General features: G+C 35.4%; 1 protein-coding gene across 3 annotated transcripts; it reads left to right on the forward strand.

Annotated features, from left to right (window-relative positions):
* Positions 1-1,298: 1,298 nt before the first annotated feature.
* CHR5 (chromatin remodeling 5) lies at positions 1,299-25,502 on the forward strand. 3 transcript variants are annotated; one of them, XM_022297344.2, is made up of 31 exons: positions 1,310-1,810; positions 2,714-3,510; positions 3,816-3,883; positions 4,335-4,772; positions 5,328-5,552; positions 5,692-5,775; positions 6,571-6,630; positions 6,716-6,819; positions 7,066-7,117; positions 10,897-10,960; positions 11,831-11,924; positions 12,163-12,250; positions 12,336-12,470; positions 12,743-12,931; positions 13,019-13,086; positions 14,206-14,299; positions 14,379-14,503; positions 14,686-14,749; positions 14,964-15,176; positions 17,612-17,854; positions 17,940-18,050; positions 18,206-18,292; positions 18,451-18,633; positions 18,936-19,016; positions 19,186-19,419; positions 22,253-22,408; positions 22,522-22,699; positions 22,783-22,964; positions 23,715-24,062; positions 24,146-24,239; positions 24,455-25,502. In XM_022297344.2, the coding sequence occupies exons 2-31, from the start codon at positions 2,772-2,774 to the stop codon at positions 24,940-24,942; spliced, it is 5,289 nt and encodes a 1,762-aa protein (XP_022153036.1). In that variant the 5' UTR covers positions 1,310-1,810; positions 2,714-2,771; the 3' UTR covers positions 24,943-25,502. The 3 variants fall into 3 exon arrangements, with proteins under 3 accessions (XP_087977008.1, XP_022153036.1, XP_022153037.1); XM_022297345.2 differs by having other exon boundaries at positions 2,768-3,510; XM_088120882.1 differs by lacking the exons at positions 24,146-24,239; positions 24,455-25,502 and having other exon boundaries at positions 1,299-1,810; positions 23,669-23,809.
* Positions 25,503-25,556: the final 54 nt, after the last annotated feature.

The raw sequence follows: 25,556 nt of genomic DNA on the forward strand, positions 1-25,556 counted from the left end.
AATCAAAGAAGCTCATTAATGTTTAAGGGTGTTTTATCTTGTTTTTCCTTTTATTAAAAAGATAAAATTAAAATGAAAGCCCATCGGCCCACGATCACTCAACTAGGGTTGTCTGAGGCCCAATTTGTTTTTCTTCCCGAGCGTTGGGCTTCGGACGAAGATTGATTGTTAGAGAAACCGTGTTGCCGAGTTGTGATCTTGTAAGCAAAGCAACTGAGTATTAAATGGGTTAAAAAATATTTTTAAATTCTTAAATTTACACAAATGCATTAAAATTGAGATTAAACATGGTATGTAATTTGTTGAAAATTTATAACAAGTTGGGAATCATTAAATCATTGTTTTATAATATATTTGGACTTTAAAATATGTCACTCGAATGATACTTGACTTATGAAATACTTGTCTATTGATATAATCAAATTATTCAAAAGGTACACGTGTTTACATATATTGATAAAATAATAACATACTTAATAATATATCAACGGTTTGTTAAAGAAAAAAATAATATGCCATAAAGTTTATTAGTCAAATTGTAACCCTATTCTTCAACTGATAATTCAGTGTAATTTTCAAGATGTTAAAACATAAAAAAACTTAAATGGAGAATTATCCAAACAAATCAGTATAGTATATATATAAAAAAGAAACTAAAAAGTTTCATTTTTATTTGTATTTATTTTTCAAGAATTGTATTCATATAAGATATTTAATTTTTTTTAGTTCAACAGGGTGGGTGGAGTTCAAACATTTGACATTTTTTAGTGGTAGATTAATTTGTCAACGATGTTACTTTGTACTTTGTAGCACGTAAATAATCCAAAACAATTTAAGAGGATGGATTAAATTCTTATCATAATATCATTTTGCGAATTCTAATAATAAATAAATAAATTCCCAAAAGACTAATAAAAAAATTTCCTAAAAGGAAAAAACAATAAATAAATAATTATCGATGTTTTTTTTAATGTTTTTAATTTTTTATTTTAAGGAATAATTTGTTAAAATAATTGGGTTGTTTTTGTTTGGGGAAATCCCCAATGGAAGCTCCGGGCGGAAGATGTAACGCATAGGCAGAGGAAAAGGAATCACCTCAGCCACCCCATGAATGGGCTTACCCGACGAATCAACTCCCCACGTGGCGTCTTCCAATTGGGGGTGAAAAGAGAAAATAACCACGAGATAGACGAAGCCGAGGGCCACCTATTAAACCTGAACCCAAAAAAAAAAAAGAAAAAAAAAGAAAAGAAAAGAAAAAAGAAGAAGAAGAAAAAAGCCCATCCAATTCCCATCATATACCCTCAGGCCTCAATTATCTCCTCAATTCCCAATTCCCCATTCCTAATTCCTAATTCCTAATTCCCCCTTTTCACAAACACCTCTCTCTCGTTAAATCAACCACTCAAAAAACCAAAAAAGGGAAAAAAAAAAGAAAATACCAAAAGGAAAAAAGAAGGAAAAAACGAGAGGAAGGTTAAACGGAATACAATTTCACTCTTCTCTTCATCGTCTTCTTCCTCCCTTAAATCTGCTGTTAAATTTGCCACCTGGCGCATCTTAGCCGCCGCCGCCGCCGCCGCCGCCGTCGTCGACGACCTTTTGAATTTCATCGCCTTTTCCCTCCCAAACCCGATTACCCGAGCCGATTCAATTCCTCATTGCTCCTTCGTTCGCCTTCCCGCCGATTCACTTCCGGCGACTCCCAATTGCCGCCGTCGATACGGATACCATAACCTCTTACCCTCCGCGTTTCCTTCCATCTTAATTACTCAAACTGTCTTCTCTCTCTTCTGCTTGCCTTCTCGAGGTGAGGCTCTTACTTTTGTTTTCGATCAATCTTTTTTCCTCTGCTCTTCGATCGTTCGTTCCGCTGTGATTTCGAAGCGTTTTTCTTTAGGTTTCTGATTATGGATTGGGGGTTCGTTTGAATGTTAGGGTTTGTTTTTGAGGTTTCCAGGGGTTTTAGCCTTCAAAATTTTTGATTTCGGGAATTGGCTTGCTGATCTGAAAATTGCCGCGTGCAATATGTTTCTGGCATTAGTTTTCCGCATTCTTTGAATTTATTTTCGCTCCGGGCATCCGTGTGTTTAGAATTGGATGGTGGAGTCTTCTTTCTGATTGATGGACGAATACTTAGTCTCGAGCCTCATTTGTACACTCACTAATGCCCCGTCACATGCTGCAGCTTCAGTTTGGATTTTGCACAAAAGAAGTAACCATGAATAGGAGCTGATTCTAACTTCTCGTGCAGTTCAATTATTTACATTTGCTTAATTCATCGTTGTTTGAAATAATTGCTGTAGTTCACCTGTAACTGTTTTCTGTTGGGAAAGGCTAGTAAACAATAGAAACTAGAAAGCTGGTCTGTTGTCTGGTTATTGAGTGTATAAAGTAAGTTAAGTCATCCAATGTTTTGAGAGTTTGAACTTGAAGCTACAATAAAGCATGCAGGAGGTTCTCATCGAGCTTGTCTGATACTTGTTTCTTTTTTGAACATTTTATACTCAAGGTTCATTTTGCCGCATTTTATATTGCTGCTTTTCTCTCTCGCAACTCATAGTTCTTCCTGATACATGATATTTTTGTCATCTTTTGATACTTGTTATTTTCTAAGGAAAAGCTCAAAATTTCCAGTTTATAATCTTCCACTTTGATTGAGACAGTATTAAGAGTAGCCTTCCCTTCTTGTTTGACCATTTTCTGATTTCAGGGTTCAAAGCTTCTTTTTCACCAACACTAAGTTGAGGTCTTTTATTCCATGTAGAAGAATGGCCTTTTTTAGGAATCATTCAAATGAACCAGTTTCCCATGGTGTCTTGGAGGACAAAGGTCAGGGAGAAATTGCCGATAGAACTCACACCTCTGCAGGAAATGACGAGGTAGAAATGAGCACAGGGAAAGAATTTGATATGAACATGGACGTGCACTATAATAATGGTGGTCAGGTGGATGAATCCAGTAGGCTTCAAAATGAGTCAGCTGCAGATGATGGAATTGCTATGAGAGTGTCAAACTTGCAAAATTCTGGAAGAAGGACGGTAGTGGGTAGAAGGTGGGGTTCAACTTTTTGGAAGGACTGCCAACCTATGATTCATGGGGGCTCCGATTCTGCACAGGAGTCGAAGAGTGAGTCTGACAATAGAACTGGAGAAGGATCAGAAGATAATATATCCAATGAAAAAGATGGAGGATCAGAATTTGAAGATGATGATGACCAGCCAAAAGAGGTGGTTAAAGGTCAAAGAAGGTATTCTGATGTCCCCGTCGAAGATGGGACGTTGTCAGATGAATATTATGAGCAGGATGTAGATGATCAGAGTGATTCCATGCCATACAGAGGCTATAATAACTCAGTTAAGTCAAATAGGTCACAGTCGCAGCCTGTTACTGCCAACAACAATCACTTGCGAAGAAATTCTAGAGTTGTGAATGATGAAGACGATGAAGATGGAGATTATGAAGACCATAATGATGATGCTGATTATGAAGAAGAGGATGAGGAAGAAGGTATTGGTTCCTGTAGTATTATTTTCCTCAAGCCTGGTCGTGGATTCATATTGCTCTCGTCGCCTGTTTCTTAAAAAAAATTGCTCTCGTACTGTTTGCCGATTATTTTATTTGATTTCTTTATACTGTTTATACTGTTTATACCGTTTCTTTCTTTATTTATTTTTGATAATAACTGTTTCTTTAATTTTAATTGCTTGCCATTTGGTTATGCTTTGTTCTCACTTTACAATCAATCAGTGATGGACTTCATTTCATATGGTTTACCACCATATTTGCTAAATTTTATATTTGTGGGTGTGCAGAAGATGACCCTGATGACGTGGACTTCGAACCTGATTATGGTGTCACAAGTGGTCGTTCAGTGAAAAAGGTTACTTATTTGCATATATTTATGTATTATTCAATAATTTTCATGTGCTAGATTTCACGATGTGGTAAAAAGATTTTACCCCTTCTCACAAAATCACATTTGCCATTCCCTTCTTCCTTCTTTTCTTTTGCCTTCTCTTTTAATAAGTGTTTCTTGTACTGAATTGCAAAAATGTAAAAAGTACACAAGGCACAGCCAAAAGCTGAAAATACTTGCATTTATGTATAAAAATCTCATCTTGTCATGGAACGTGATTGGAAAGAGTATGAAGCACTATGACCTTAAAGTAAACTGAAAACCTTAAGCTAAGCTCTGAAAGATTCCCTCTCGTACTTTCTGCTGGCAGTCATTTTCTATTTCTCCGATTCCTCCGATGTAACAAATATTTCGATCGATTTCTTTCTTCTTTTCTCTTTATTTATCAGTAATAAAGTGTTTTATATGATAGCAGGATAAAGACTGGGATGGTGAAGATTATGAGGAAGAAGATGGTAGTGATGATGATTTGGAAATCTCTGATGAGGATGCATCTAACTATGGAAAGAAAGGCAGGGGAAAGCAACGAGGTAAAGGAGGGCGCACTATAAAACCTACCACTGAACTTAAATCATACCAATCATCTATTCGACAAAGAAAAGGAAAATCCTCATATGAAGAGGATGAATCTTCAACGGAGGATTCTGCTAGTGATAGTGTTGAGGGTTTAAAAAGTTCAGGAAAGACTGGCACTCACCTTCGCAAGAATAGTGGTCGGTTATCTGTAGTAACAGGTGTCTCAGGACGGAGAAGTGAGGTCAGAACTTCTAGTAGGTCAGTTCGAAAAGTTTCATATGTTGAAAGTGAAGAAAGTGAAGAATTTGATGAGGGCAAAAAGAAAAAGTCCCAAAAGGTGTGCCTGCATTTTTCATATTAAATACAGGCTGTCTGATATATTCCTGTAGGCTGTAGCTTCTAAAGTAATGATTTGTTAACCATATATATGGTTCTAAACTTAGATTCTATTTCCGTATCTTTGCTTGTTTTTGTGATACAACGTTTCTATATCCACAAAGTACATAATAAATATTATAATTCTGTTTTGGATTGCAATGAACTGTACCACGTTTATGTAGCTTGTTATTTTTTTATGTTAATTTTATGATTCTTTGTGTTTGTGATGTATTCATATTGCTAACTACAGTCCCATTTATTTTTTGTTCATTTGTTACCACCACTTCATTATATTTTGTAACTACGGTCTAGTTTTGCTGGGGTTAGTTGGTTACTGGTTCAACAGTAACATGTTGTTTTAACTGGCTGGACAGCTTATTTTGAGGTCTATTTAGAGGCTGCCCTCTCAACATTATCTTATGTTGAACATCAATAAGAGAATCAGACTTTCTTTCTTTGTGCATTAGTTTGAACCACTAATTTATATTTCAATATCTCTGACACTTGCTTTTAGGAGGAAGTCGAAGAGGAAGATGGTGATGCAATTGAAAAGGTTCTCTGGCACCAGCCAAGGGGCATGGCTGAAGATGCTTTAAGGAATAACAGATCAATTGACCCCGTCCTGTCTAGTCATTCATTTGATTCTGAAGCGGATTGGAATGAGGTGGAATTTTTGATAAAATGGAAAGGCCAGTCACATTTACACTGTCAATGGAAATCATTCTCTGAACTACAACATGTATGCTTCTGAATGATATTTTCGTTTTGTATTTTCTCATCATTCTCTTTTGTGAAAGTTTTCTTGTTTAAGTGCAACAAATTTCTTTAGCTAACTTTTTATTCTTCTCTCTGGCATTAAACACGTTTTTCTTTCGCAGCTTAGTGGTTTTAAGAAGGTTATAAACTATACGAAAAAGGTCGTGGAGGAAATAAAGTTCAGGAACAGTATCTCCCGTGAGGAGGTAATTTTTTTCTTGATACTGAAATAAAGTTGATTAGAGAAAGTTCTCAATGATGCAAGATTACTGGAACTTCTGTGAAATGATTTATTAACAGTAGCACTTTTGAATAAAAATCTTTGAATGCAAGCCTACCTGCACATTTGCAGCTGGGATGATAGAAGGATTTATTATAGGTTGTGAGATGTCTTGTAAGTTTTCTGAACGAAAATATTGCAATTAGGACACTTCTTCTGCGGTTTTATTTTATTATAATACTACATTTTATTTAATAGCTATTGTCATCAACCTTATTATTGTAATATTTCAAAGCATACTTAATTGACTCAAATGACTGCTTCATAATCCCTTTTTTTGGATAAGAAATGATTTCATTGATAATATAAAAGTAGTCTCATAATTCTTAAAATTGTTTTTTCCAAATTGTACGTAGTGTGTATGGACATTGTCCAACTGAATTGGTGCTCATTTCAGTTTTACTTTTAATTCTTTTTCACGAAGCCACTTAGGCACTTGCTCCTTATTTATTTTAATCTAGATATGTTTCTATCTATTCTATCTATCTACTCTGTTGGATTAGTCTATTTTAAGGAATTTGTATTAATTTTTCTGTGACAAATTATGGTAAAACAAAATTTTATATAAGTGAGAAAACTTTGATGAGTGATTGTTGATTCAGGGTGAATTAATACCTTGATGATGTGATTCTATGTAGCACTATTCTTTTTCACCAAGACAAGAAGTTCCCTACAACTTTTGATAAGCTATCTCATTATTATTTGCTGGATATGTTTATAGATTGAGGTCTATGATGTCAGTAAGGAAATGGATTTAGATCTCATCAAGCAAAACAGTCAGGTTACTTTCTTGAACTTTGACTGTTATATTTCTTAGGTTTTGGCTTTAAAATCTTTTGTAATTAGATTGAAATGTGGATTCTCAGGTGGAGAGAGTAATTGCTGACCGTATCAGCAAAGATGGTTCAGGTGATGTAGTACCGGAGTATTTGGTAAAGTGGCAAGGATTGTCTTATGCTGAAGCAACTTGGTAACTAGAATTAATATTTTTTTAAAGGAGTTTCTGAATGAGTTATTACTTAAAGAGTTTTCCTCCCCTTATCCAATTTATGAAAAAGCTGAGAGATATTTTAATATGCCCTTGTATTTGTTAAGAAATGCTGTACAATATAATATCTTAATCCTGTAAAGTTTGATTTCTTTGATTACCATGTACCAATTCCACCTTTATTGGAAGTTCTCGACTGCTTATCAGTGTTTATAAATTTGGTATTAGGGAAAAGGATGTAGATATTTCATTTGCCCAAGATGCCATTGATGAGTACAAGGTATTTGGCTATTTGCATTTTGCTTTCTGTAACTATTGTTTATTTAAGATGTTATTTTTATATCACTTGTGTAGTACTTATTAACTTATACCTAATATATATTTTAGGTTAGTGGTTTGATGAGATCATTATTTTTATCAGGAGACAAATATTTTCTTTAAGAATGATGCTGGTACTTGTGATTTTGCCCACAACAGTGGTGGCCAAAAAATATAGTGAGGAAAAGAGGACAGAAACCTAGATATTTCACTAACACTGAAACTATTTACAATCATGTAAAAGTGATGCTGAGAAATAAATTAATAGCAAAAACCTAGAGCCAATCATTCCAATACTCGGCCCATCCTCACCCCACCCCACAATTTATCGTAAAAAGTTCCTTCTATTTCCTAGGCTGGGTGCTCAAAAAACAGCTAAAACCCAACTTTCCATAAAATTCCCCTCTATAAACAATAGACAGTTAAAAGAAGATCATTCTTATGAAGTCTGGGCGGTCCAAACTAGGTGCAACGCTGAGGCCTAAAAACTGTAAGCTCTTGCATGTGCACCAAATACGGAACTAGAAAGCGCAGTAAGGGAAAGTCATTAAGTCTGCAGCTGCCTCCCTTTAAAAAAATGCTCATCCGTAACAAGAGGTGCACAGAAGCAAACCTCAGAATGATTTTATAAGTGCTAATCCTATGAGCCACTGACCAACCAAGAAGTATCACTTTTGGAATTTTCACTCTTTTTTTTGGATAAGAAACACTTCATTAGAAGGAACAAAAGGACAATAACAGCCTACGGACAGGGGCCAAGGCAGCCTCTTCCAAAAAGGAAACTAATCACAAGAAAGCTCTCCAATTTTGAAAAATCAAAGAGAGGCTATAATTACAAAAGAATTTCGTATTTCTTATGCACCACCAAGAAAGCTAAAACCTGCACACTATTAGAAAAAGAATCCCAAGACTTAGCTTAAGGAGCGTGAGTTCCTTTCCATCCAAATGTTCCAACTTCCAAAGAAAAGCTCTGAATGCACATCTCCACAAAACTCTGGCCTTTCCCTTGAAGTGCCACCCGTGAAAACATTCTAATAACCAGCTCTCCACGGCTTTAGGCATACATAAATTAATGTCAAAACATTGAAACAGAAACTGCCATCCTTTTAAAGCAAAGGGGCAGTGTAAGAACAAACGATCCAAGGTCTCTGCCCCTTTCCAGCAAAGACAGCATACCGACGGAGATAAAGACCACTTTGGGCATTTTCTTTGGAGTTTCTCATGAGTGTTCAACGCTCGATGAGCCAAGGACCATAAGAAAACCTTCACTTTTTTTGGGATAGAGTCCTTCCATATGAATGTTATCAAAGGAGACTTTAATTTGGGAGGAGTTTCCATTAATTTCATATAGGCTAATTTGGGAGGACTTTTCACTTTCCATGACTCAGGAAAAGAACGAAAAACTTTTACACCCACACGACATAACTTAAGGAGTGGGCTTTGTAAGTAATGGATGTATGACTCAAGTAAATGCTGTTCTTATTTTCAACTCTTGTGAGATCAATGTTGTTTTTAATAACTTTTTACTTATTTTTGATAAGACGGCACACGCATGTGTGATAGTACTATAGGGATAGTTTGGAGAATAGTATTAGTATATTAGTTAGGGGTAAGATGAATATAAATAGAGGTAGGAAGGAGAGAAGGATGATAGCTTTTGGAAATAGTTTAAAGTGAGAAACTTTGTATAGTTCTTGGGAGAGAGATAGCATCTCGAACGCTATTGATATTGTAATTTCTCACCTTAAACTATTCCCAAAAGCTATCCTCCTCTCCTTAGTAACTCTATTTATATCCAAATTACTCCTATCTAATTACCATAATGCCCCTATTATTATATTAATACTAGTCTCCAAACTATTCCTATTAGTACTCTAACAGCATATTGGTATACACTTTAGACTAGGTTGTAGTCTTCAGTTGCAACCTAGAGAATGACATGGAGTATTTCTTAGGTTGGAGTATTTCTTAGTATACAAATATCGTAGAATTGTAACTCTGTTTCTTGTACTGTCAATGTCTTGGTCCTATACTTTTATTCATTTTATTATGGTTCCTACATTTTTTAGAATCTATCAATTTAATCTCATAAAAAGCTGGTGTGACACCACGTGGAAGCTAACATGACGTCACCCTATATATGCAAGAGAGACATATTATATCAAATTGTCATGTTAGCTTCCATGTGGTGTCAAGTCAGTTTACATTATTAGTTAATTTTATAATTCACGTCACAAACTAAAAGTTGTAGGGACTAAAATGAAATAAATGGAAGTACAAAGATTAAATTGTTACAAATGGCATAATATAGGAATGAATTATAGATTTATCCTGAAAATATCTAACCTTTTTTTTTGGGATGAGAAACAAAAATATCTAACTTGTTTTGACATATAAAGATGGCTATCAGCTCAAAATATTTATAAGTAACAAGGAATTTTATGTACTGTGACCTTTGATTTTATGTACTTGTGTTAAACACATTTTTATAAAATAATATTTTATTAGGATGCATTTCTTTGAATTTTAAGTCAAAATGCCCCTCTTTTCACTTCCACCAAATTTTCTTCAATCTAATATTTTACATTTCACAGTATTCTATTTGTATTGCATCACTTTTGCGAAAATTTTGACTAAAAAATCTATTTTTTGAAATTACTATTTTCCAGTCTGCCAAACTTTCTTCGACCTTTACTGGAAAGGCCAGGAAAGATAATAGAAATGTTGAAAAAAATTCCAAATTAAATTTCTGTTGGAAAAATTGAATTTCTGATTTATTTACTTTTTATTTTAAGAATTATTTGCAAATTGAATTTCCAAAAAGTGCAAAAAAGGATAGATAATTGCGTACTGTTTTACTTTTCTTTTTCCCAGACTGTCTGAGAAAGGTTGGAAAGGTCTGGGAAGCACAATATTTTCCGAAGACAGAATTATTTTATTTGCAATAATTCTTAAAAACAAAAAATTGTAAAGAAAATACATAGAAAAGAAGGAAAAGAAAAGGAGAAAGAGTTGCAGCCCCCACCTTGCCTCCCTTGGTCTCTTTTCTTGTGGAAGGAAGCCACAGGGAAAGGCGCACGATTTCCTAAATTTTTCTAATATTTTAAAAAAATTGTTTAATCTTCTATTAATTAGTAATTATAAAATGTGACATATTTCGACGAAAAGTGTCACTTGTTAAAAAGAACAAATAATATTTATTTTTACAAAAGAGTAAAAATAAATTTAATTTTTTATTTTTTAAATACTCTTTTCTGGTACAGGTTTAGATAACACTAATCTACAAAAAGAAAAAAGAGAATTTTTTTTTTTATTAAAGTTTGAAAATAATTTTAAGAAAATTATTTATTTAGATATATAATTATTTTAAGCTTATTTTCCAAAGCAATATACAAACATGTATAAAATAATTGGCAAAAAGAAAATAGAGTATCATTTATTGATCCTGCATTTTGCTATTGTTTGGGACCTGCTCATTCTTCAAAAATCAATTAAGCAATTACTATGTATCTTGGGAATTAGGGTTGGTAAGTATTTATTTCAAATCTGCTGTGATTGGCTGAGTGATAAATTGTTTTCAAATATTTGGTCCATTGCCAATGGTTACCATTAAAACTAGACAAAATTAAGATAGAGATCTTTGTATCTATTAGTATTTGCAATCATTGCGCCTCTTTTTCAATCATGCCTTAATGATTGAAGCTGGTTGATACATCTTTTCTCCTTTCATAATGTGAGCAGGCTCGTGAAGCTGCAATGTCTGTGCAAGGGAAATCAGTTGATATTCAGCGTAAAAAGAGCAAAGGTCCGTGGAAGTTTGTTGTCACAAAATCTTACTTATAACAACTTTTGACAAATTGATTATATATAAATTATATACACATAGTAAGGTAACAAACAAGATATTATTTGTTGATGGAAATACAAAGCCCTAGTTATGGAGGATTATAAATAAATTGTAGATATAGCTTTTTTTTTCCTTTTAATTTTATATACATTTTTTTTATTTTAAAATTTTTAAAAGTTGTATGGACAATCAGATTCATTAAGACAAATAAGTATAAGAAGAGGCCACATAAAACTATGGCTCAACAAACGTGGGGATTTAAAAAATGTAAAATTACAGAAGAGCCCCCAAAATTGTATGATCTATTTTGCTTTAGAGAAAATAGTGAATTATTAAAATGAATTTGAATGAGTGAAGATTTATTGAAGTCATTAAGAAACCTAAAATTTATTTTCATTGGCAACGATAGAAAGGAAATTGTAACTAACAGTTAACCATGTTGCTCTTGCATGATTATGACACTAGCAGATCGAATGCCTCCTTTTACTGAAGTGAAGTACAAACATTTTTTTTTCTTATGCAACAAAAAGGGGCTTTAAGATAGAGCGTTGATGTAGAGTTTTCTACTTTGGTGATAGACACAATATATTTGTGATGTGGTAGAAGTTAATTAGGTTCAGTGTATAATGGGGAAGGATATTAGATGAATGAGATTGTAACTGCGTAATTTGTAGTTCGGATAGATTCTATTGGCATATCTGAAATGGTACTGGTGGTTTTATTTCTGATTGCACCCTATTTTCCTTTTCCATATCAGAAATGCTTTCTTCCTTGCTTACTCTATGTACAGCTAGCATACTTTAATATTATAGCTTTTATGATTTCTAGTGAGTTTAAGGAAACTTGATGAACAGCCTGAATGGTTGAAGGGAGGCAAGCTTCGAGATTATCAGCTTGAGGGTTTGAATTTTCTTGTTAATAGGTATTATTTCTTTTGTTTAAACGTGACCTCTGATCTTGTTTTTTTTTTTTTTTTTAAATTGCATTGAACTTTGTTAATTTTAATATATAAATAGAATGGTTGAGAAGTGGCTGGTAAGTTGGTGACTGTTCATTTATATAAAAGACAACCGCGAGTCATGGAAAGCCCTCCAGATTTATTTGCTTCTAATATAAGTCTTCGATAGTTATGTAATTGGTCTGTGTTTATATGGTTGTAGTTGGAGAAATGATACTAATGTAATTTTAGCTGATGAAATGGGTCTTGGGAAAACTGTTCAGTCTGTTTCCATGCTTGGATTTTTACAGGTGGGTTTATAACTCTCTCTCCCTAGTGGTTTTATAAGTATTTCTGATAGAATAATCTCGAGGATTAAATACTTCTTTTTGGCAGAATGCTCAACAAATTCATGGTCCGTTTCTTGTTGTTGTACCACTGTCCACATTGTCGAACTGGGCCAAAGAATTTAGGAAGTGGCTGCCTGATATGAATGTTATTGTCTATGTCGGTACCCGTGCAAGCAGAGAGGCAAGTTGTCTTTTCCATGACTTGATTGAGACGGTGATGTTTGTGGTGATGACAGGTTTATTTGATGAAAATATGTCCACTATATGGGAGTGAAGCTATTGTTTATAAAATTGAAAACAGGTTCATGGGAAGGTTTATGCTAAGATTTTCCTTTATTAAGTTTAAAACAATCCTTAGTCTGGAAATTTTTATCAATCTGATGTTTGAGCTTTTATTCGTTGTGTTCTTTCTCTTGGTAATTTCTATTTTTGCATACAATTTTCTGTTTGCAGGTCTGTCAGCAACATGAATTTGAAAATAAAAGAACTGGCAGACCTATAAAGTTTAATGCGTTGTTGACCACGTATGAAGTAGTTCTGAAGGATCGTGCAGTTCTTTCAAAGATCAAGTGGAATTATTTGATGGTCGATGAAGCTCATAGGTTAAAGAATAGTGAGGCACAGTTGTACACGACCCTTTCGGTATGCAAATAATTTGAACTAGTGCAACTTTCTAATGTCATATTTGCTTAATGCATTAATGATGTGTGACCCTTGCTGGGTTTTCAGGAGTTTAGCACAAAAAATAAACTGCTCATTACTGGCACTCCATTGCAGAACAGTGTGGAAGAGCTATGGTATTGTTTTATGTTATAATTTTTAATATGGTTATCTATCATTTCTATGCCTAAATTGTAAAGATGATTCTGACATTGAAAGCTGCCTCATTATCTTGTAGTTTTCTTTTGGTATAAAATGTGTTTTGGTCGGTTAAGGTACCTCATGTCTATAGACTATACCCAACACTTGGACACTAAAACTAGCGTGTTAGACCTTTCTTATCTTTTTCCTTGAATCTTTTTAAAAGTTTTTCACAGGGATAAAAATAAAAATAAGAGAAGAATTTTGTTGTTTATCTTTGGTTTGGTGCATGTGTAACACTGTGCCTGTATTAAATTGACAAAGGAAATTATATATAATTCTACCTGAAAAAAAGATATTCTCTGGTAATTTCTCATTTCTTCATATACTTTAGATTCTTAGAATTACATTTTTGTATATGTTGTATTTTGATTTAGATTTTTTTATATATTCAATTTCAGTTTATGTATTTAGGGATCATCGGTCGGTTGGCGTCGGTTTTGGGTTCAAACCGACACCGGCCACCGGCTAGTCATGTTGGTTTTTGTCGTTGAGAGCTCTACGATTTTGAAAGGCTCTGCAACAACGACCAACTGAGTTTGGTCGAAACAAACGCAAAAAGAGAAAAAAGTGGGAGAAAAGGAAAAGGGAGAAGAAGGAAGAAGGAAAGAGGCGGAGAAAGAAAGCCTAGAAGGGGAGATCAGAAGGGGGAGATGAGAATCAGGCGGAGGGTTGAAAATCAAGGAAGATAAGGGGAGAAGAGGGAGGGGGAGAAAATCAGGGAGAAAATCATGGAAGAAAAAGAGGGATGGGGGAGACAAATTGTGGGGTTGGTGAAGAGAGAGAAGGGGAAGAAGAGTGAGGGGGAGACCACACTGTGTAAATTTCAAAAAGAGATTAAATGTTTTTTTTTTTAATTTAAAGTACCGTTTAAGAAAACCAGCTGGTTAATGATCTAAAGGTAGCATGTTCCTCTTTATCTGCGGAATGGAATTTTTGCTATACTTGACCAAATGACGTAGTGCCATGTTTTCCATTGAAAAGCTCATTAATAGACTCAATTTCTTCTGTACCTGTTCAATTGTAAGATTGTTTATCAATTTTGCTCCATTTAGGGCTCTGCTTCACTTTCTTGATCCTGAAAAGTTCAAGAGCAAGGATGACTTTGTTCAGAATTACAAGAACCTTAGTTCGTTCAATGAGAATGAGGTAATATTCTATATTAGGATTTCTCACACTTCAGGGATGTTGCTTTCATCTGATCCTTCATGATTTGGATTATTTGTAGCTCGCTAATCTTCACATGGAACTGAAGCCTCACATCCTTCGTCGAGTTATAAAGGATGTTGAGAAGTCTTTGCCTCCCAAGATTGAGCGTATTCTTAGGGTAGAGATGTCTCCACTCCAGAAACAGTAAGTAATATTTTCGACTATTATTATTGTTATTTTTTTTTTGATGGTATGAAAGATTACATAATCACAGCCTTCAAGTTTGCATGAGATTGCTTAAGCTATATAATCTGTGAACGGGGAATAAAACAGTATAGAAATTTTAATTTGCAAACAATAACTGATACTTGTCTTTCTGTTTTTAGGTACTACAAATGGATTTTAGAACGCAACTTTCATGATTTAAACAAAGGAGTTCGTGGGAATCAGGTTGCGATCTATTTCAATTTCTTTTGGAAACTTGACTGACTATTATGACCATGTTTTTTTTCTTTCCCAGAATTAGTGGAATCTGATTTTGTTTTGTCAGCATTGGACGTATTCTGGTTTTCATTTTGTTTATGTTAAGAATAATTTCTATGATTAAATTAATTCTGTTGAAAATTTGGGTTTGTTGATGGCTTGAAAATTATGTCTTTTTCAGGTTTCCCTTTTGAACATTGTGGTGGAGTTAAAGAAATGCTGCAATCACCCCTTTCTGTTTGAAAGTGCAGATCACGGTTATGGTGGGGACTTCGACTCAAATGATAGCAGCAAGCTGGATAGAATAATCTGGAGCAGTGGGAAGCTAGTTATACTTGATAAGTTATTAATGAGGTTGCATGAGACAAAGCATCGGGTTTTGATTTTCTCACAGGTCAGATCATAAAATTCTGAATGCTAATCAAATTTGTTTTTTCATGTAGTACTATTATTGATATTACCTTTCATTTGATTATATATTCAACCTTTTGTTGACTATTGCTTCATAAATAAGTCGTTGACATTTGGGGGCGGGGGTTAATATGTTTATGGTTACTAATATGAGTATGTACAATGAGGTTTAGTCAGTTTGCTGTTATGTGTCTGTTTCAAGTCGTGGAAGTTCAAATTTAGTGGATGTATTTTTCTGTGAATGTAGCATGTAAACACTTTGACATGCTTTGCAGTTTCATGTATTTTAGGCTCTCTTATTGAATTTGACTGCGGATATTCTAATCATTACTTAGTTTTTCTTTTTCTTTTTCTGCCTTTTGCTTTTTATTTTTACTTTTATTTTTGTTACTCAACATTGAGTCAAGGTGTTTACATAGGTCACGTGAATGGAACGTTCTTGTTATTCTTCATTTTCTTTCTGCGTAAGAAATCAAAGCGACTTTGCATTGAAATAGAAAAAGGTTACAAGGAGGGGACATCTGTATCAAGTTAAATGAAGGTTACAAAAAAAATTGTTTCAATTGACATGAAGATTGGTCAAACTATAATTACAAAATGGAAGGTATGTTTCAGTGTGTTGTTTCTGTAAGAGGGATGTGGAGACCTTTGATCACATCGTTATTCACTGCTGTTTTGCTCACACCCACAGTGCTTGGTCTTTCCTTTTGTCTCAACTTGCTCTGGCAGTTTGTCTCCCTTTTAAGGGTGGATCGTTGGCTCTCGGAGTCTCTTGTTGGTATGTTGTTGAAAGGCAAAGCAAAGGTCTTATGGAATTGCACGGGAGGAGCTCTTCTCTGGCTTAATATGCAAAGAGAAAAACCAAAGGATTTTTTGAAAACAAGACGGTTCTTTACCAGGCCCTTAGGTTTTTTATTGTTCTATTCTTTAAATAAATACATAATTTCTTATAGAAAAAGGATGGTATAATTTGTATCAAGAGTTGCAATAGTGTTTTATCCCAGAATTGATGGGGGCTTTGACATCGTTAAAGGTTCTTCTATTAATTTCCAACAATAATTACTAAAAAAAAGTTATATGGAATTAGACCTTAAGATCATCCCATTCTTCCTCTTTTATTATTTTTTTTAATTTTTTTTTGATAAAACCACGTATTCAAAAAAGCCAAGGAAGAAACAACCTAAGGGTTGAGGTCACCCACCCCAGAGACTATAGAATAACCGCTTTCCTATCCTTCAAAATCATTTGAAGACTATAATTATATCAGTGTTTCTTGTGGATGGTTAACTACCAAGAAGCTGTTTGCTGTACATTCATACAAAAAGAATCTATTATGGACTTTTTCCCTTCAAAAAGCCTCCTATTTCTTTATTTCCAAGTGAGCCACAGCAAGGCCCTCACTGTGCAACCCTAAAGAGCAAAAGATTTACCTTTCAGAAGGCCTCCAAAATTTTCCAGCAACAAGTAATCAATCTTTTTAGGAAAACAACAAGTCATTGATCCCATTCTTCCTCTTAAAGCATAGGTTGTGGGGAAATTGATGTTAGCTAAGAGATCCGTGGACTGTCGAAAAGAGACGAGGATTTACTTTCCCAGATTTTGCCCACAAAAGAGGAAGTGGAAAGAAGATGGGAGAGAGCCTGTTGAGGATGCTTTGGTAATGAATTGCATGTAATGCTATACGGATTAGTATGTTCTTTAAATGAATAATGACCCAAATTATCACAAATCCGAAGCCAACAATCTATACTGTGTTTGAGAGAACGTGGAGATGATATCCACATGGTTGAGTCGTATTGAATTTCCTCTTCAGAGAAGTTTCTTTTGGAAGAAAGGATCCACAAAATGTTATAGGAATTTTGGAGGATTCGGAGGGATCTTTGTTCATGGAGGGTGGAAAACAATGATGTCTCTAAAACTTGTGCTAGTGCAATTGCCATCAGTGTGATCCCTGGAAGTATGGATATTCACGAGCATGAAGATTTAATGCAATGTATCTTTTGACAAAGTGGGAACCTCCATTTAAAAATACCTTGGTACTGGTAGGGTCTACATCGGATCAAGGAGTTGAAAATAAGTAGTAAGAGTTGTCTTTTCCCAATTCTGTTAGCTCTTATACCTCTTTAATTTCCATATACTTCTATAGAAATAGTCTTACCCGTGATCTTCAAAGGATTTTTTCTGGTAGTTTTACCCTTTCTCCTTTTCACAGCGAAGCTTTCCAAAGATTCCCTTGACATCTGGCTTCGAAGACTTGTAAAACATCTTTTTAGATTTTATTGAGTTTTCTTTCAAAACCATTCTTCACGTGTTTTTCAGTGCAGTTTAGCGTACTCAATTCTATTACAACTTAATCGAGGTTATGCCTTTTGGGCTTCTCGTCCAGATAAACATAGTGATTATGATGGTGTGTTGCAGATGGTTAGAATGCTCGACATTCTGGCTGATTACATGTCATACAGAGGATTCCAATTTCAGAGGCTTGATGGAAGTACAAAGGCTGAGTTTCGCCAGCAGGCAATGGATCATTTCAATGCACCTGGTAGTGATGATTTTTGCTTCCTTCTTTCAACTCGAGCTGGTGGCTTAGGTATAAACCTTGCAACAGCAGATACAGTAATCATATTTGATTCTGACTGGAACCCACAAAATGACTTACAGGTTGAGTTTTGAATACATGCTTTTTAATTTTGTTTTGAGGGGTTTTCATCATATGAATTATGTTCCATTCTCTCCGTTGTTGTAGGCGATGAGTAGGGCCCATAGAATAGGGCAACAGGAAGTTGTTAATATATACAGATTTGTTACAAGCCGAAGCGTTGAGGAAGATATCTTGGAGCGAGCAAAGAAGAAGATGGTATTAATAATATGTTCTGGTTTTTCTAGTTCACTTGTTAAAGGAGATTCTGACACTTAGATTTGTATTCAATCTATGTGTACATCTGTTGAGGAAACTTCTATTTCATTTCAGGATTTTTTTCTATGTGATCTCAGTTTTTCTGTATTTTATAGGTTCTTGATCATCTGGTGATTCAAAAATTAAATGCGGAAGGTAGATTGGAGAAGAGAGAAGCCAAAAAAGGCGTTAATTTTGATAAAGTAAGAATGGTCAACCACTATAGTACTTGATTGAAAAACTTGAATTTGACTTAATGGAAAGTCGAATTATTTGGATGATGAAAATTATGCGAGACTCCAATTTTTACTGGATTTCTGATTGCCTTTTTTTATGTTTCTGATTGTATTATGTTTTGCAGAATGAGCTGTCAGCTATTTTAAGATTTGGGGCAGAAGAACTTTTCAAGGAGGACAAGAATGATGAAGATAGTAAGAAGAGGTTGCAAAGTATGGATATTGATGAGATTCTTGAAAGAGCAGAGAAGGTTGAAGAGAAAGAAGCTGGGGGAGAGGAAGGGCATGAATTGCTGAGTGCTTTCAAGGCAAGATAATGATATTATAGTTGTGATATTCTTGGTTGTTTTTGTCTTTACTCTTTTAAATAATATTATGGTAGTGATGTTTGTATATGGTTGATGTAAATATTATGGTAGTGATGTTTGTATATAGATGATGTTATAGCAGTGTGGATGGCAACCCATAGAAGTGGCTGTTCTTTCATTCTGCTTGTGCAGATTGTTTGATTTAACTTTTTAACTGATCTTCTTATTCTTCTTCCTTTTTTTTTTTAACCGATCTTCCTATTCTTCTTCTTCTTCTTGGTGATATCACTATGCACGAACAGGTTGCTAACTTTTGTAGTGCTGAAGATGACAGAAGTTTTTGGAGTCGTTGGATAAAACCAGAAGCAGTCTCCCAGGCAGAAGTATGAACCTATAATATACTGTTATTGTTAGTTTGAACCTGAAGATCTTTCTTTCTACTATAATCTTTATTCCAACTAGCAAATACAACCTCTGTTGAGTATATCTTTCTGATTTCTATTATAGTTTTTACTATATATATTCATCCGTACGTACTTTCTGTTATTTTAGCAAGCTCTAGTTCCTCGCGCTGCCAGGAATACGAAGAGCTATGCAGAGGCTAATCAGCCTGAGAGTGTTGGTAAAAGGAAGAAAGGATCTGGGCCTGTTGAGAGGGCTCAGAAACGCCGTAAAGGTGATATTTCTGCTTCTTCAGCACCAATGATTGAGGGTGCATCTGCTCAAGTGAGAAGGTGGTCTTGTGGGAATTTGTCTAAAAGAGATGCGTTACGCTTTTCTCGTGCGGTAAGTTTTTTGTGGTTTTTCTTACTTTTTTTTTTTGTGATTTAAGCACGTGATCTAAAAATTTGGTTACTTTTATTTAACTGTGATTCGGTTGATAAAATATTGTCACTTGTTCCATTTAACTTGCATGATATAATTCTTTATGAAGGTATTGAATTTATTGCTTCTTCAAACTCTTTGATGATATGAAAGATTTTGCTATCTTTATTTGTTGTCACCTCCTCTACCAACTTAATGGGGCATTATGTCCTCACTTCTTGTTGGATAATGTATGCACTCACTTCTTGTCTGGATGTGTGTGCTGGAAAGAATGGACTTTTTTGCATGATTCGTGGAGTAAAGTTTCTACTTTAGCTTCTTTTTCTTCTTTCTTTCTTTCTTTCTTTTTTTTATGAGAAACAGAACCCATGTATCCAAAATAAATAAAAACAGCCTAGGGGCTGGGGGATGAGAAAGCCCCTGCCATGGAAAAACTAGAGAAGAGCTACTTTCCAATCTTAGATAAGCATCAATATACTGTAGTTACAAAAATACTACAATTCCTATAGTTTAAGCACCATGTAGAAGCTGTGATTTGTACAAAAGAATCAAAGGAACAAAGCCTATTGTTGAAAACCTGACTATTTCTTTCCAATGCACCAAGAAAAGGCTCTAGATGCGCAACCCCATAGGAGTTTGGCTTTCCCTCTGAAGGAACCCTCTGGAGGGCCTTGAGAAGCCCCAATCTTCCATAGCTCTAGGCATACAGCTGGTGAAATCTAGCTCTTTGAACAAAAACGACCAGAAATTTGAAACTGTTGGGCAATGAAGAAGAGGTGATCAAGATTTTTGGCAGCTTGTAACAAAAGCTACACGCCGAGGGTGGAAAACTCCAATTTGGAAGCCTTTTTTTTAAGACTCTCGTGCGTATTAAGGTTTTATAGGCTAAACTCAAAAAACTTTTACTTAAAGCAATTTAACTTCCAAATCGAATTTATCAGGGAAACTTTGATTTTTGGTGGGCTATCGGTTAATCTGAAGAACAAAGATTTGGTAGAGAAAGTAGGCCTACTTTCAGGGTTCCAAAGTATCTTATCCTCCCCCTTCCTTTTCTAAAAGAATTCAAAAGCAGATTGTCTGTCTCGTGGTCTGGAAGCCCCTTCTGAAGCTCAAGTTTCAGTCACATAGGTCATCAACCCAACAGTCAGCCACTGGAGCATCTTTCTTGAGAGAGATGCTTAAAAAATCCAGAAAAAAGAGATTCTAGAGGAGTATCTTTCAGCCAAATGTCTTTCCAAAATTTTATCGTTTGACCATTGACAGCTTTAAATCGGACAAAACGAAGGAAAGAGGCACCAAATGTTGCTATATCAAACCAAGGCCTCCTATAAGCTTTGAGGGGTAGCCAACTGGACGGCTCCTCCCTGTAGATGAGTTCGCCTCCCAAGAGTAGACAATTGAGCTGAAATCCTCCAAAGACTCTTGTGAAGAAGTGCTCCCTTCCTTTGTTTAGAGCTTCTAAGACCCAACCACCATAAACCTTCAGCAAGGAAGAGGTAGACCATTTGACTTAGTGTCTTTGAGGATGAGTCACTCTCCCGCTCCAAAAGAAGGACCTGATTAATTTCTCCATCTCATTCACAACCTTGACCGGAGCTTTAAATAAGGAGAAAGCACAGATGGGCAAACTGTTTAAAACAGAAAGGGCAGGAGTCAATCTACCCCCTTTGAAGATTTAAGAGATTTTCCCATCTGTCTAGTTTCTTTTTGAACTTATCAACAATTGGATCCCTATATGAAGTCTTTCAATAATTGCCTCCCAAAGAAACCCCCAAATAGTTGAAAGGAAGGCCTTCAACTTTTAACCATGGGCAGAGGCCCAACTCTGAAGCTGAGAGAAATCTATGTTGATACCTACCAAAGTAGACTTCCCAATATTCAAAGAAAGACCCGAGCCTTGGAGAAAAGATTGATAACTGCCCACCATCTGCTCTTTTGAGTTTATTACTATGAATATGCATATTTTCTTGCCAGTATTCTTCTCTCTGCATGTAGGCTAATTAATTCATTGGTAAAGTATTGGGAGTTGGGAGCTTATTTTCCTCTAGTTTCAGTTGTAACCAGAGCATTTCGGAGTGTTGAATTTCTCCATTATGACATTACAATGGATATGGGTTGATGTGCTGATACTGAATGATTTTATGGTGGTTGTAATGGTATTGAAAACATTGAAAGAAAAAGATGTTCAAGAAGATTTATATGAATGTGCATAAAAATTTCTAACTTTAAAATTCCATAGATGGTATAAAATTACCAAAAATGACTGGGAAGTAAAAATGGGAACCAAGCCATGCGTATGCCAATGTTGAGTGGAATACCCTTGCAATCTAATGTATGGACTATTAAGTTTTTGATAAAGATGAAATATCATCGTTGAATTGAATTTCATTGGAAGATATGTTTCATGAAAATAGTATGGTAAAAATGTTAAGCCCCTCGTGCATCGTATATGAATGAATGATGCCAAAATCGTAATTAGAACAGTTAAGAGTTTTTATTTGATCTATTTATTTATTTTTCATATGTTTCCGTAATTTTTCCACCATTTAACTGAGATACTAGGAATCCTGGTATACTGATGTAGGAGTGGAAATTTCTATCTTCCCAACCCCAGTATCAGGCACTCAAATTACTTGTTCATAAATGGTCCGAATGCGACTAATCTTATTGATTTTGACGGATACACCAATGACTAATTGCAGACATCTGTTCTTTGGAATATCATTGGACTGAAATTTTGATTTGTTTGATTTTTGTTAACACTGCTTGACTTTCTGTTATTACATAAAATCAGGTTATGAAATTTGGGAATGAGAGTCAAATTAGCTTAATAGCTGCAGATGTCGGTGGTGCAATTGGAGCAGCTAAGCCTGAGGCACAGATTGAACTATTCAATTCTTTACTTGATGGCTGTCGAGATGCTGTTGAATCAGGAACCACAGACCCAAAGGTGTGTCCAAAATATATAATACTTGAATTCCTTTTCTGATTGTAAATGACGAATGGTAATTTCAGAAATCTGAGGTTCTTTCTGGTTGACAAATGTTTGAATATTTTCTCTAGGGACCGATGTTAGATTTTTTTGGTGTGCTAGTGAAAGCTAATGAACTTCTTAACCGAGTTGAAGAGCTTCAGCTTCTAGCAAAACGAATTAGCCGTTATGAAGATCCTATCAAGCAATTTCGTGCATTGATGCACCTAAAACCTTCAAATTGGTCAAAAGGTTGTGGTTGGAACCAGAGTAAGTATTCAGATAACCACTTTTCAGTCTCCTCTCTCCATTTATATTATTTTCTGCTAATACTTCTATTTCTTCATTCTAAGTTGATGATGCAAGATTGCTATTGGGAGTACACTACCATGGTTTTGGTAATTGGGAAAAGATCAGGTTGGATGAGAAACTCGGCCTCATGAAAAAGATTGCTCCTGTGGAACTTCAACATCATGAAACCTTTCTGCCACGTGCTCCCAATTTGAGAGATCGTGCTAATGCACTTCTGGAGATGGTAAGTTATCAGTTGTGCAACCTCTGTTGGTGACAGTGGATTATTTCGATTCTGTGGCTGTCCTGATACAGCTCTTAATTTCTGACTTGTTTCATTTATCTTGGTTTAGGTGTCATACGGATAATATTTTTTTTTTAAAAAAAATAATTTATTGGTTTGCTTATTCGAGCTAGTATATAAACATGCAATGCTAGTAGTTTCTACCAGTTCTGGGTTTGGCGGACTGGAGCTGGCACTTCCAGTTCTAAAAGTACTTTCTTTTTTCGTTAAAAAGTTTGTTGCGAGCCAAGAAACTTGTATCACATCTTATGAGGACATGCCTTGCTTTTGTGCCTTTAATTACTTGTGCAAATTTTATTTTTCTTCGTTAAAAAGTTTGTTTGCTTCATTCAATTTTATTTGCACACCCGAAGATGTATTTCAAAGATTTATAAGATGTTATAAACTATGTGATTGTATCAAGAATTATGTAAAGAAAAAGATAATATCCTCTGGTGTTGTGGGTATTGAACATATTGAGATTTGAAAAGGATTTGATAATTAATTTGTGAAGTATTTTCATACTGTTATTAATGGTTTGCTTTTGTACCTTTAATTACTCGTGCAAATTCAGTCTCTCTGTAGTTTCATTGTTGTTTCATTGTGCGTGCTTGTATTTTCTTTTTCTTTTTGGCTCATTTATTGGTTTTTAATTTCTATTTCAGATAATTTCACGATTTACTGATGATGATTTCATCAACTGTTGACCAGGAACTTGCTGCAATGGGTAAAAGTTTGAATCCCAAAGCTGGTCGAAAGACTACAAAGAAGGATAGGGAAAATTTACAAAAAGTTTCGGCATCACGTGGCTTGGATAAAAAGGGAAAACCAGGTTCTCCTAAGGTAAAGACCAAAATGAGGGACAGAACTTCCAAACCCCAGAGAGTTGAGAACCTTGTGAAAGAGGAGGGTGAAATGTCTGACAACGAAGAAGTATATGAGCATTTCAAGGAAGTTAAATGGATGGAATGGTGTGAAGATGTCATGGCCGATGAAATTGTAACTCTGGAACGACTTCAAAGGTTACAGACAACTAGTGCCAAACTCCCAAAGGAAAAGGTGCGCTGTTATTTGGTTCTTAATTCTGGACTCTTCCGTCTTATGGAACAACTTCATAAATTTCTATTTTCCTTTGTGATCAGGTGCTTTCAAAAATTCGCAATTACTTGCAGCTTCTTGGAAGAAGAATAGATCAAGTTGTTCTAGATCACGAGGAGGAACCGTATAAACAAGATAGTATGTGGTGCTTTTGAGTGGAATTATTTTTTCATATGTATTTGTGATATTATTTTCTCTATAGGCTGTTGGCACTTGTTTTCTTTACCGGGTGTTCAGTTTGAACTACTTGAGAGTTGAGATGGTAATCTCTCTCGGCGAAGACGCTGGAGAATGAAAATTTATTGATCTTTTCTGAAGCAGTGAAATCTAACCCTTTTAACATTAACTGGCAGGGATGACAATGCGATTGTGGAATTATGTCTCCACCTTTTCAAATTTGTCCGGGGAGAGACTTCATCAAATTTATTCAAAGCTTAAGCAGGAAAAAGAAGTGGGGGCAGGTCCGTCCTACATCAATGGTACTGGATCTGGTATTATGGGCAGGGATGGTGATTCTGCTCATGTTGGAGCCTTTCCTCGTCATTTTCAGAGGGTACGGGGGAACAAAAATAATAGTTCCCACCAAATGTCTGAACCAGTTCCAAAGGGGCTTGAAACCGGGAAATACGAAGCATGGAAACGGCGAAGAAGAGGAGGGGATGCAGACAGTCAATACCAAGTTCCTTGCCCACCTTCAAATAACATGAGTAACGGCAGTCGGATACCAGATCCAAATTCATTGGGGATTCTTGGGGCAGCACCAACTGAAAACAACAGGAGGTTTGCTAACGATCGGCCGTACAGGATCCGTCAATCTGGTTTTCCTGCAAGACAAGGTTGAGAGATGGGAGGACCAAGTAAGCCTCTTCTGCAGTGTGGAAGGGTGGCTGATTTGAGAGAAGGCTTTCAGCTTCGACCCTATCCGTTCACCACTGCCAGCGGTATATAATTCTCTGGTTCTTTTTCCACCATGGGAATAAATAGCTGCAGACCTCTATTTGTGTTATGTGGCTGACCCTAGAAAGTTAATCTGCGAAAAAAACATAAAATGGGATATTTGATCCTGACCATTGACCGCCGAGGCCAGTTGAAAAGATGCTATGGTACGTTCAGGGCTAGAGGCATCTTTGCGAGTTGAGTTCGAGTAATTTGTTCGTATATAGCGAAAATTCGGAAGAAGGGGATCTACTTCTCGCTCATTTGGTACGCAACAAGTTCATGAGGGTAGATCCTGCACATACTATGTTCACCCTAAATTGTACATTATCAGTTATTTCAAAAATTTTGATCATTTTTTTCTTCTCCTTTTTGGCTACAATAGTACAATTCGTGTCCTCATTTGTTCATAAGAAATGTAGTTCGATGATTCTTCAAATGTACCCCCAAGTAACCATTGGATTCTTTTTTTTTTTTTTCTCTTTCTCAAAACTTTTATTTAGAAACATTGGCATAGTA

This window comes from Momordica charantia, assembly GCF_013281855.1.
Source record: "Momordica charantia cultivar OHB3-1 chromosome 2 unlocalized genomic scaffold, Mcharantia_2.0 BLBB01000002.1, whole genome shotgun sequence".
NCBI lineage: Eukaryota > Viridiplantae > Streptophyta > Magnoliopsida > Cucurbitales > Cucurbitaceae > Momordica > Momordica charantia.

Bases quoted from the DNA above. Each gene is read 5' to 3' on its own strand.
- CHR5 (XM_022297344.2), top strand. From the start codon at position 2,772: ATGGCCTTTTTTAGGAATCATTCAAATGAACCAGTTTCCCATGGTGTC. The intron at 3,884-4,334 runs GTTACTTATTTG...ATATGATAGCAG, and splicing joins GTGGTCGTTCAGTGAAAAAG to GATAAAGACTGGGATGGTGA. The intron at 22,700-22,782 runs GTAAGTATTCAG...CTTCATTCTAAG, and splicing joins AGGTTGTGGTTGGAACCAGA to TTGATGATGCAAGATTGCTA.